This window comes from Haemorhous mexicanus, unplaced genomic scaffold (assembly GCF_027477595.1).
Source record: "Haemorhous mexicanus isolate bHaeMex1 unplaced genomic scaffold, bHaeMex1.pri scaffold_146_ctg1, whole genome shotgun sequence".
In the NCBI taxonomy this organism is placed as follows: Eukaryota; Metazoa; Chordata; class Aves; order Passeriformes; family Fringillidae; genus Haemorhous; species Haemorhous mexicanus.
In genome coordinates this window covers 1,072-11,779 of record NW_026775997.1, presented here as the reverse complement: position 1 = coordinate 11,779, position 10,708 = coordinate 1,072, and the positions used below count along the sequence as shown (strand labels likewise).

Sequence of the window (10,708 nt, the reverse complement as noted above, 5' to 3'; positions counted from 1 at the left end):
GTTTAAAGACCAATCAGAGCGCGGAAAGGAGAAAAACTGACTAATGGAGGAGGAGAAGGGCGGGATAATGCGTGCCCCGCCTTAAAGAGGGAGGTTGGCCAATGGCAACGAGGAGCGCCGTGATTGACAGGCGCGAAGGCCAATAGGAAGCGAGAATTGACTCCCGAGCGCCTCAACCCACCCAGGCCGCTCTAAATCATCCCCAGGATCCCAAAAATTCAATTTATTCCCCCAATTTCCCTCCTTGGACTCAATTTTGCCCAATTTCACACAAATTTCCCACCCAACTTCGCACACATTCGACTCAAATTCTCTCCCCCCAAAACCTCCACGAGTTTAGCCCAAAAATTCTTTCAGGTCTCGTCGAAAAATTGACTTTTATCCAAAATTTCTAACTGTAATTCCCACATTTCCCGCCCAAATTTCTCCGATTTCCACCCAAATTATTCCCCTCCAAACTTTCGAAACGTTTCACCCAAATTCCCATATTTTTTTCCACCTAAATTTCCATTTTTTACCCCAAATTTCCCATTTTTTAACCCAAATTTCCCCATTTTCCCCCCAAATCTCCAATTTTTACCCCACTTTCCCCATTTTTACCCCAAATTTCCCCATTTTCCCCCAAATCTCCATTTTCCACCCAAATTTCCAACTTTTAACCCAAATTTCCCCAATTTTTACCCCACATCTCCAATTTTCCACCCAAATTTCCCCATTTCCCCCCAAATTTCCCTATTTCCCCCCCAAATTTCCCCAATTCCCCTCAAATTTCCCCATTTCCCCCCAAATTTCCCCATTTTTATCCAAAACCTCCCCATTTTACCCTGAAATTTCCAATTTTTAATCCAAATTTCTCCATTTTCCCCAAATTTTCCCCAAAATTTCCCCATTTTTTACCCCAAATTTCCCCATTTTTAACCCAAATTTCGCCATTTCCTCCCAAATATCCCCATTTTCTCCCAAATTTCCCCATTTTCCCCCAAATTTCCATTTTTATTCCAAATTTCCCCATTTTTACCCCAAATTCCCCTATTTTTAACTCAAATTTCCCCATTTCCCCCCAAATTTACCCATTTTAACTCAAATTTCCCAATTTTTTCCCCAAATTTTGCCCCAAGTTTCCCCATTCCCCCCAAATTCCCCCATTTTACCCCCAAATTCCCCATTTTTACCCCAAATTTCCCCAATTTCCCCCCCAAATTCCCCATTTTTAACCCAAATTTCCCCAAATTTTTCCCCCAAATCTCCAATTTTACCCCAAATTTTCCCATTTCCCCCCAAATTTCCAATTTTTAACCCAAATTTCCCCATTTTTCCCCCAAATTTCCCCAATTTTTTCCCAAATTTCCCCATTTTTTCCCCAATTTTCCCCATTTTCCCCCAAATTTCCCCCATTTTACCCTAAAGTTTCCCATTCCTCCCAAATTTCCCCATTTTTACCCAAAATTCCCCCATTGTCCCCGAAATTTCCCCATTTCCCCCCAAATTTCCCCATTTAACCCCCAAATCTCCAATTTTACCCCAAATTTCCCCAATTTTCCCCTAAATTTCTGGGTTTTATTCCAAATTTCCCCATTTTTAACTCAAATTTCCCCATTTTACCCCAAATTTTCCCATTTTTTCCCCAAATATTACCCCCAAATTTCCCCATTTTACCTCAACTCTCCAATTTTTCCCCCAAATTTACCCATTTTCCCCAAATTTTTTTCCAAATTTCCCCAATTTCTCCATTTCCCCCCAATTTTCCCCATTTTTAACCCAAATTTCCCCAATTTTCCTCTGAATTTCTTTATTTTAATTCAAATTTCCCCATTTTTCCCCCAAATTTACCCATTTTCCCCAAATTATTTCCTAATTTTCCCTTTTTCCCAAATTTTCCCCCAAAATTTCCCCAATTTTTCCCTCAAATTTCCCCAATTTTTCCCCCAAATTCCCCAATTTTTAACCCAAATTTCCCCATTTTTCCAAATCTCCAATTTTTACCCCAAATTTTCCCATTTCCCCCCAAATTTCCCCATTTTCCCCCCCAAATTTCAAATTTTCACCCAAATTTCCCCATTTTACCTCAAATTTCCCCATTTTTACCCGAAATCTCCCCATTTTACCCCCAAATTTCCCCTTTTTCCCCAAATTTTTTCCCAAATTTTCCCTTTTCCCTCAAATTTTTCCCCGAAATTTCCCCATTCCCCCCCAAATTTCCCCATTTTACCTCAAATTTCCCCAATTTTCCCCCCAAAATTCCCCATTTTCCTCCCAAATTCCCCATTTTTAACCCAAATTTCCCCAAATTTTTCCCACAAATCTCCAATTTTACCCCAAATTTTCCCATTTCCCCCCAAATTTCCCCTTTTTACCTCAAATTCCCCCATTTTTTCCCCAAATTCCCCCATTTTTTCCCCAAATTTCCCCAAATTTCCCCCCAAATCCCCCCCCAAACCCCCCCAACCCTCCCCCACCCCCCCTTCCCCAAAACCCCCCTTTTTCCCCCCAAAAAAACTCCACTCCTCCTTTCACATTTTCACCTTTTTTTCCCCCTCTTTATTCCCTCCGTCCCCTCCCCCCCCCCCCCTCCCCCTCCCCGGCGCCAATTTCGGGGCCTTTCCCGCCAATTTCCACCAATCAGCGCCGCCGGGGGCTGCGGCTGCGGCTCCGCCTCTTCCTCGAGCCGCCAGGGGGCGCCCTCTGCCCGGCCACGCCCCCTCCTGACGACCGCGAGTGGGCGGAGCCTGTAGCGGAGGAAGCCCCGCCCCCCGCCGCCGCGCTGGCCCCGCCCCCCGCCGCCGCGCTGGCCCCGCCCCCCTGGCGCTGCCGAAGCTCCTCCTCCTCCTGCTCCTTCCGGCGCCGCTCGCGCTCCCGCGCCCGCGCCGCCCGCTCCGCCTGCTTCTGCAGCAGCTGCGTATGCAAATGTATGCTAATGAGGGCGTGGCTCCGGCTCGTCGCGTCGGGGGGCGGGGCGATTTGGGGGTTTGGGGGTTTTTGACCCGAAAAAATCGCGGTTTTTGGCAGCAAAATTCAATTTTTTCACATTTTTTCCCCCCAAAAAATCCCAATTTCTTATCACTAAATTTCAATTTAGTTTAAAATTTCCCCACAAAATTCCCAATTTTTATCACTAAAATTCAAATTTTTCACATTTTTTCCCCCCAAATTTCCCATATTTATCACCAAAGTTCAATTTTTTCACATTTTTCCCCCAAAAATCACAATTTTTATCATTAAAATTCAATTTTTTAAACTTTTCCCCCAAAAAATCCCAATTTTTATCATTAAAATTCAATTTTTTCACATTTTTTCCCCCAAAAAATCCCAATTTTTTATCACTAAATTCCAATTTTTTCATAATTTTCCTACCAAAATTCCCAATTTTTAGCACTAAAATTCAAATTTTTCACATTTTTTACCCCCAAATTTCACATTTTTTATCACCAAAATTCAATTTTTTCACAACTTTCCTTCTAAATTGCCATTTTTTATCATCAAAATTAAATTTTTTCACATTTTCCCCCCAAAAACCCAATTTTTTATCACTAAATTCCAATTTTTTCATAATTTTCCTACCAAAATTCCCAATTTTTATCATTAAAATCAAATTTTTTCACATTTTTCCTCCCAAAAAGTCTCATCACTAAATTCCGATTTTTTCACATTTTTCCCCTAAATTCCCAATTTATATCATTAAAATCAAAATTTTTCACATTTTTCCCGTTAAAATCCAAATTTTTATCATTAAAATCAAATTTTTTTCACATTTTTCCTGCCAAATTTCCCATTTTTTATCACCAAAATTCAATTTTTTCACATTTTTCCCCCAAAATCCCAAATTTTTATCATTAAAATTTACCTCTTTTTACGTTTTTTTCCCCAAAAATCCCAATTTTTAGCATTAAACTCCAAATTTTTCACATTTTTTCCCCCAAAAATCCAAATTTTTATCACTAAAATCCAATTATTTTACATTTTTCCCCCCAAAATTTCCCGTTTTTTATCATTAAAATCAAATTTTTTCACATTTTCCCCCCAAAATCCCAATTTTTTATCACTTAAATTCAGATTTTCCACATTTTTCCCCCCAAAAAATCCCAATTTTTAGGACAAACATTCAATTTTTTTCACATTTTTCCCCCAAATTTCACGTTTTTTATCACCAAAATTCAATTTTTTTCACATTTTTCCTTCTAAATTGCCAATTTTTATCATCAAAACTAAATTTTTTCACATTTTTCCCCCAAAAATCCCGTTTTTTAGCATCAAAATTCCATTTTTTCACATTTTTTCCCCTCAAATTTCACATTTTTTATCACCAAAATTCAATTTTTTCACATTTTTCCCCTCCAAAACCCCAATTTTTTATCACTAAATTCCAATTTTTTTCACATTTTTCCTTCTAAATTGCCAATTTTTATCATCAAAATTAAATTTTTTCACATTTTTCCCCCCAAAATCCCAATTTTTTATCACTAAATTCCAATTTTTTCACATTTTTCCCCCAAAATTCCAAATTTTTATCATTAAAATTCAGTTTTTTGGTTTTTTGCCCCAAAAATCTCCAATTTTTATCATTAAAATCAAATTTTTTCACAATTTTCCCCTTAAAAATACCCTTTTTTTTTGATTAAAATCAAATTTTTTCACATTTTTCCCAAAAAATCCCATTTTTTATCACTAAATTCAAATTTTTCCACATTTTTTCCTACCAAAATTCCCGTTTTTTATCATTAAAATCAATTTTTTCACATTTTTTCCCCCCAAAACCCCAATTTTTTATCACTACATTCCAATTTTTTCATAATTTTCCTACCAAAATTCCCAATTTTTATCATTAAAATCAAATTTTTTCACATTTTTTCCCTCAAAAATCCCAATTTTCTATCACCAAAATTCAATTTTTCCACATTTTCCCCCCTCAACTCCCATTTTTTATCATTAAAATCAAATTTTTTTCACATTTTTCCCCCAAATTTCCCATTTTTATCATTAAAATCCAATTTTTCACATTTCCCCCCCAAAAATCCCATTTCTTTTCACTAAAATCCAATCTTTTCACATTTTTCCCCCAAATTTCCCATGTTTATTACTAAAATTCATATTTTCCCCCAAAAATTCCCATTTTTTATCATTAAAATCAAATTTTTTTCACATTTTTCACCCCAAATTCCCAATTTTTACCATCAAAATCAAATTTTTCACTTTTCCCCCCAAAAATCTCAATTTTTAGCACAAACATTCAATTTTTTCACAATTTTTCCCCCCAAATTTCCCATTTTTTATCACCAAAATTCAATTTTTTCACATTTTCCCCCTAAATTCCCAATTTTTATCATTAAAATTCAATTTTTTCTCAATTTTTCCCCCAAAAATTCCTAATTTTTATCAATAAACTCCAAATTATTTATATTTTTTCCCTCCAAAATCCAATCTTTTATCACCAAAATTCAATTTTTTCACATTTTTCCCCCTAAATTGCCAATTTTTATCATTAAAATAAAATTTTTTCAAATTTTCCCCCCAAAAAATCCCAATTTCTTATCACTAAATTTCAATTTATTTTAAAATTTCCCCACAAAATTCCCAATTTTTATCACTAAAATTCAAATTTTTCACATTTTTTCCCCCAAATTTCACATTTTTTATCCCAAAATTCAAATTTTTCACATTTTTCCCCTAAATTCCCAATTTTTACTATTAAAATTCAATTTTTTAAACTTTTTCCCCCAAAATATCCCGTTTTTTAGCATCAAAATTCAATTTTTTCACTTTTTTCCCCCCAAAAAATCCCATTTTTTATCACTAAATCAAATTTTTCCACATTTTTTCCTACCAAAATTCCCGTTTTTTATCATTAAAATCAATTTTTTCACATTTTACCCCCAAAATCCCAAATTTTTATCATTAAGATTCAATTTTTTCTCATTTTTTCCCCCAAAAATTCCTAATTTTTATCATTAAACTCCAAATTATTTATATTTTTTCCCTCCAAAATCCAATCTTTTATCACCAAAATTCAATTTTTTCACATTTTCCCCCTAAATTGCCAATTTTTATCATTAAAATCAAATTTTTTCACATTTTTCCCCAAAAATCCCATTTTTTTTTAACACTAATATCCAATATTTTCACATTTTTTCCCCCCAAAATTCCCAATTTTTAGCACTAAAGGTCAATTTTTTCTTTTTTCCCCCCAAAATTCCAATGCTTATCACTAAATTCCAATTTTTTCACAATTTTCCTACCAAAATTCCCATTTTTTCATCATTAAAGTCAAATTTTTCACATTTTCCCCCAAAATCCCATTCTTATCACTAATTCCAATTTTTTCACATTTTTTACCCCACAGAAATCCTACTTTGATCACTAAAATTCAATTTTTTCACATTTTTCCCCCTAAATTGCCAAATTATATCATTAAAATCGAAATTTTTCACATTTTTTCCCGTTAAAATCCAAATTTTTATCATTAAAATCAAATTTTTTTCACATTTTTTTCCCCCCAAATTTCCATTTTTTATCACCAAAATTCAAGTTTTCACATTTTTCCCCTAAATTGTCAATTTTTATCATTAAAATTCAATTTTTTCACATTTTTCCCCTAAACTGCCAATTTATATTATTAAAATCAAATTTTTTCACATTTTTCCCCAAAACTCCCATTTTTTTATCACTAAAATCCAATATTTTCGCATTTTTTCCCCCCAAAATTCCCAATTCCTATCACTAAATTCCAAATTTTTTTTCACATTTTTCCCCCCAAAAATTCCAATTTTTTATCACAAAAATCCAATTTTTTCTCATTTTTCCCCAAAAATTCCCTTTTTTTTACTAAAATCCGAATTTTTCATATTTTCCCCCCAAATTTCCCATTTTTTATCGCTAAATTCCAATTTTTTCACCTTTTTTCCCACCAAAATTCCAAATTTTTATCATTAAAATTTAATTTTTTCACATTTTTCCCCCCCAAAATTCCCAATTTTTATCACTAAAATCAAAAATTTTTTTTTACATTTTTTCCTAACAAAATTCCCATATTTTTATCATTAAAATTTAATTTTTTTCACTTTTCCCCCCCAAAATTCCAATTTTTATCACTAAAATTCACATTTTTCCCCTAAAAATCCCATTTTTATCACTAAAATTCATTTTTTCCCCATTTTTCCTCTTAAAAACTCCATTTTGCATCACTGAAATCCAATTTTTTAACATTTTTCACCCCAAAAATCCCAATTTTTAGCAAAAAATTCGAATTTTTCAGTTTTTACCCCAAAAAAATCTCAACTTTTATCACTAATCCCAATTTTTTTCACATTTTTCCCAAAATTCCCAATTTTTTATCACTAAAATCCAATTCTTTCCCATTTTCCCCCAATTTTTTTAATAATCCCCCCCTAAAATTCCCCAAAAATTCCAAAAATTCACAAAAAAATAAAAATTTCTCCTCAAATATCCCCAAATTTCCCCAAATTTCCCCTTAAAATCCCAAATTTTATTTAAAATTCAATTTCCTCCTCAAAATCTCCCAAATTTCCCCCAAAATCTCCCCTCAAATCCCCAAATTTTCTTTAAAATTTAAATATTTCCTTAAAAAAATCCCCAAAATTGCCTCAAAAACTCCCCAAAAATCCCAAATTTCATCAAAAGTTCAAATTTTACCATAAAAATCTCAAAATTTTCCCCAAAATTTCCCAAATTTGGTTAAAAATTTAAATTTCTGCTCCAAAATTCCCAAATTTCCCCCAAAACCCCCAAAATTTGGTTAAAAATTTAAATTTCTGCTCCAAATCTCCCCAAATTTCCCCCCAAACCCCCAAATTTTACCCAACTTTCCCCCTCCGCCCCTGAATCGAGTCCGCGATATGCAAATGAGATGCAAATGAGCACCTGGGAGTCGGTCAGCGGCAGCCAATAGATGCACGGCGCCGCTTTGGTTTTCCGGAAGAGATCGTCCAATAGCTTGGCCGGGGGCTCCTCCGGGGGCTTCTCTGAGGGGGGAGGGGCCAGGCCACGCCCTCAGGGCCACGCCCACCCCGCCCCGAGCCACGCCCACCCCACCCCTTGCTGCTAAGCCACGCCCACTTCTTATTATATTGGGTTAAATTGAGGCGAGGCCACGCCCACTTGTGTTAAGCCACGCCCACCTTGGGTTGGGTTAAGCCACGCCCACCTTTAAGCCACACCCACCATGCTTAAGCCCCTCCCACTTGACTTCCAGCCGCTCCCACAACTCCTTAATTAGCATACATGGTAATGTAGCCCCGCCCACTGCCTTTAAACCCCTCCCACCACCTCTGACCACACCCACATTCCCAAATAAGGAATGCTGTGAGCTCTAAGCCCCTCCCACTAGCACAAAACCCTCCCATCTTTCCCCAATGACCATATATGGTCATTAACCCCTCCACCACCTTTAAAGCCCCTCCCACATCCATTTAAGCCCCTCCCACAACCTTTTAAGCCCCTCCTACAATTATTTAAGCCCCTCCCACCACCTTTTAGGCCCCACCCACCTCTTTGAAATCCCCTTCCACTTCCATTTAAGCCCCTCCCACCACCCTATAAGCCCCTCCCACCACCCCTTTAGGCCCCTCCCACTATCTATACATGGCCACTGACCCCACCCCCCCACTTTAGGCCCCTCCTCTTTTCATTTAAGCTCCTCCCACCACCCTTAAAGCCACCCATCAAGCTCCTCCCACCTCTTTAAGCCACACCCACCACCCTTTAAGCCCCTCCCACCCATTACTCCCTCACCCTTTAAGCCCCTCCCACCACCCATTAGGCTCCTCCCACCACTGTAAGCCCCTCCCACCACCTTTTAAGCCCCTCCCACCCATTACTTCCTCACACTTTAAGCCCTGCCCACCACCCATTAAGCCCCTCCCACCACTCTAAGCCACTCCCACTGCCATTTAAGCCCCTCCCACCCATTACCTTGTCACTCTTTAAGCCCCTCCCACCACTGTAAGCCACTCCCATCACCCTTTAAGCCCCTCCCACCAGCCATTAGGCCCCTCCCACCACTGTAAGCCCCTCCCACCACCTTTTAAGCCCCTCCCACCATTATGCCCTGACCCATTAAGCCCCTCCCACCACTCTAAGCCACTCCCACCACCTTTTAAGCCCCTCCCACCCATTTCCCCCCTCAGACTTTAAGCCCCGCCCACCACCCATTAAGCCCCTCCCACCACTCTAAGCCACTCCCACCCATCACCCCTCCACCCTTTAAGCCCCTCCCACCACCCATTAGGCCCCTCCCACCTCTTTAAGCCCCTCCCACCACCCTTTAAACCCCTCCTACCATTACCCCCTCACACTTTAAGCCCCGCCCACCACCCATTAGGCCCTCCCACCACTGTAAGCCACTCCCACCACCCTTTAAGCCCCTCCCACCACTGTAAGCCACTCCCACCACCCTTTAAGCCCCTCCACCCATTACCCCCTCACACTTTAAGCCCCGCCCACTACCCATTAGGCCCTCCCCACCACTCTAAGCCACTCCCACTGCATTTAAGCCCCGCCCACCCATCACCCCTCTACCCTTTAAGCCCCTCCCACCACCCATTAGGCCCCTCCCACCTCTTTAAGCCCCTCCCACCACCCTTTAAGCCCCTCCCACCATTACCCCCTCACACTTTAAGCCCCGCCCACCACCCATTAGTCCCCTCCCACCTCTGTAAGCCACTCCCACTGCCATTTAAGCCCCTCCCACCCATTACTCCCTCACCTATTAAGCCCCTCCACCTTTGTAAGCCCCTCCCACCATTTAGACCCCTCCCACCCATTACCCCTCCACCCTTTAAGCCCCTCCCACCATCCATTAGGCCCCTCCCACCTCTGTAAGCCCCTCCCACCCTTTAAGCCCCTCCCACCCCATCAAGCCCCTCCCACCACCTAAGCCACGCCCCCCTTCCCAAGGCCACACCCACCTTTCCTCTCCGGCCTGGCCTCCCTCTGGCCCCGCCCTTTCTCCTTGTCCCCGCCCCCTTGCGGGCGTGTCCTGCCGCTCCTCCCCTCTCGGGGGCATGTCCCGGCGCGGCCCCGCCCCCCGGTGGGCGTGTCCCGGCGTTGGGGGCGGGGCTTTTCCCCCGGTCCCACTCGCGCTGTTCCCGCGCCCGTTCCCGCCGGGAGCGCTCGCGCTCGCGCTCCGCCCACTGCCAAGGCTCCGCCCCCCGCGGGGGGGCGTGGCCGGGCGGGGACACGCCCCCTTGGGCGGGGCCGCAGGAGGAAGAGGAGGAAGGGGGGAAGGGCGGCGAGGGGCGGGGCTGTAAGGGGGAGGGGCTTCCGGAAGGGGGGCGGGGCCAAGAGGCCGCGGTGGAAGTCGAGCTGAAAGGGGGAGGGGGGAGAGGTTTGACCTTTGACCTTTGGGTGAACTTTGACCCCAGGCTGAGCCCAAAATCGACAGAATTCCGCCCAAAAATCCCAAATCCACCTTGAGGTCCCGGGAAAGTCCCGAAATTGCTCCAAATTGCCCCAAAAAAATCCCGAAAAATCTCCCAAAAAATTCCCAAAATATATCCCCAAAATTCCCTCAAAAAACCCAAAAAATCCCCAAAAAAAACCCAAAATATTCCCCAAAATATTCCCAAAAATTTGAAAAAAAATCCCAAAAAAATCTCTAGAAAAAAAATACAAAAATCCCCCAAAAAACCCAAAAATTCCCCCAAAAAATCCCCCAAAAATCCCAAAATAATCCCCAAAATATTCCCAAAAATTTGAA

At 40.6% G+C, this 10,708-nt stretch overlaps 1 protein-coding gene across 1 annotated transcript; it reads right to left on the bottom strand.

The window, feature by feature from the left end:
- Positions 1-2,567: 2,567 nt before the first annotated feature.
- On the bottom strand, positions 2,568-10,481 carry LOC132322817 (apoptotic chromatin condensation inducer in the nucleus-like; the record flags this gene model as incomplete). The annotated part of the gene is made up of 3 exons (XM_059837522.1): positions 2,568-2,892; positions 7,873-7,973; positions 9,918-10,481. Coding segments are annotated over 3 exons (938 nt in total), but the record flags the coding sequence as incomplete, so codon positions are not given.
- Positions 10,482-10,708: the final 227 nt, after the last annotated feature.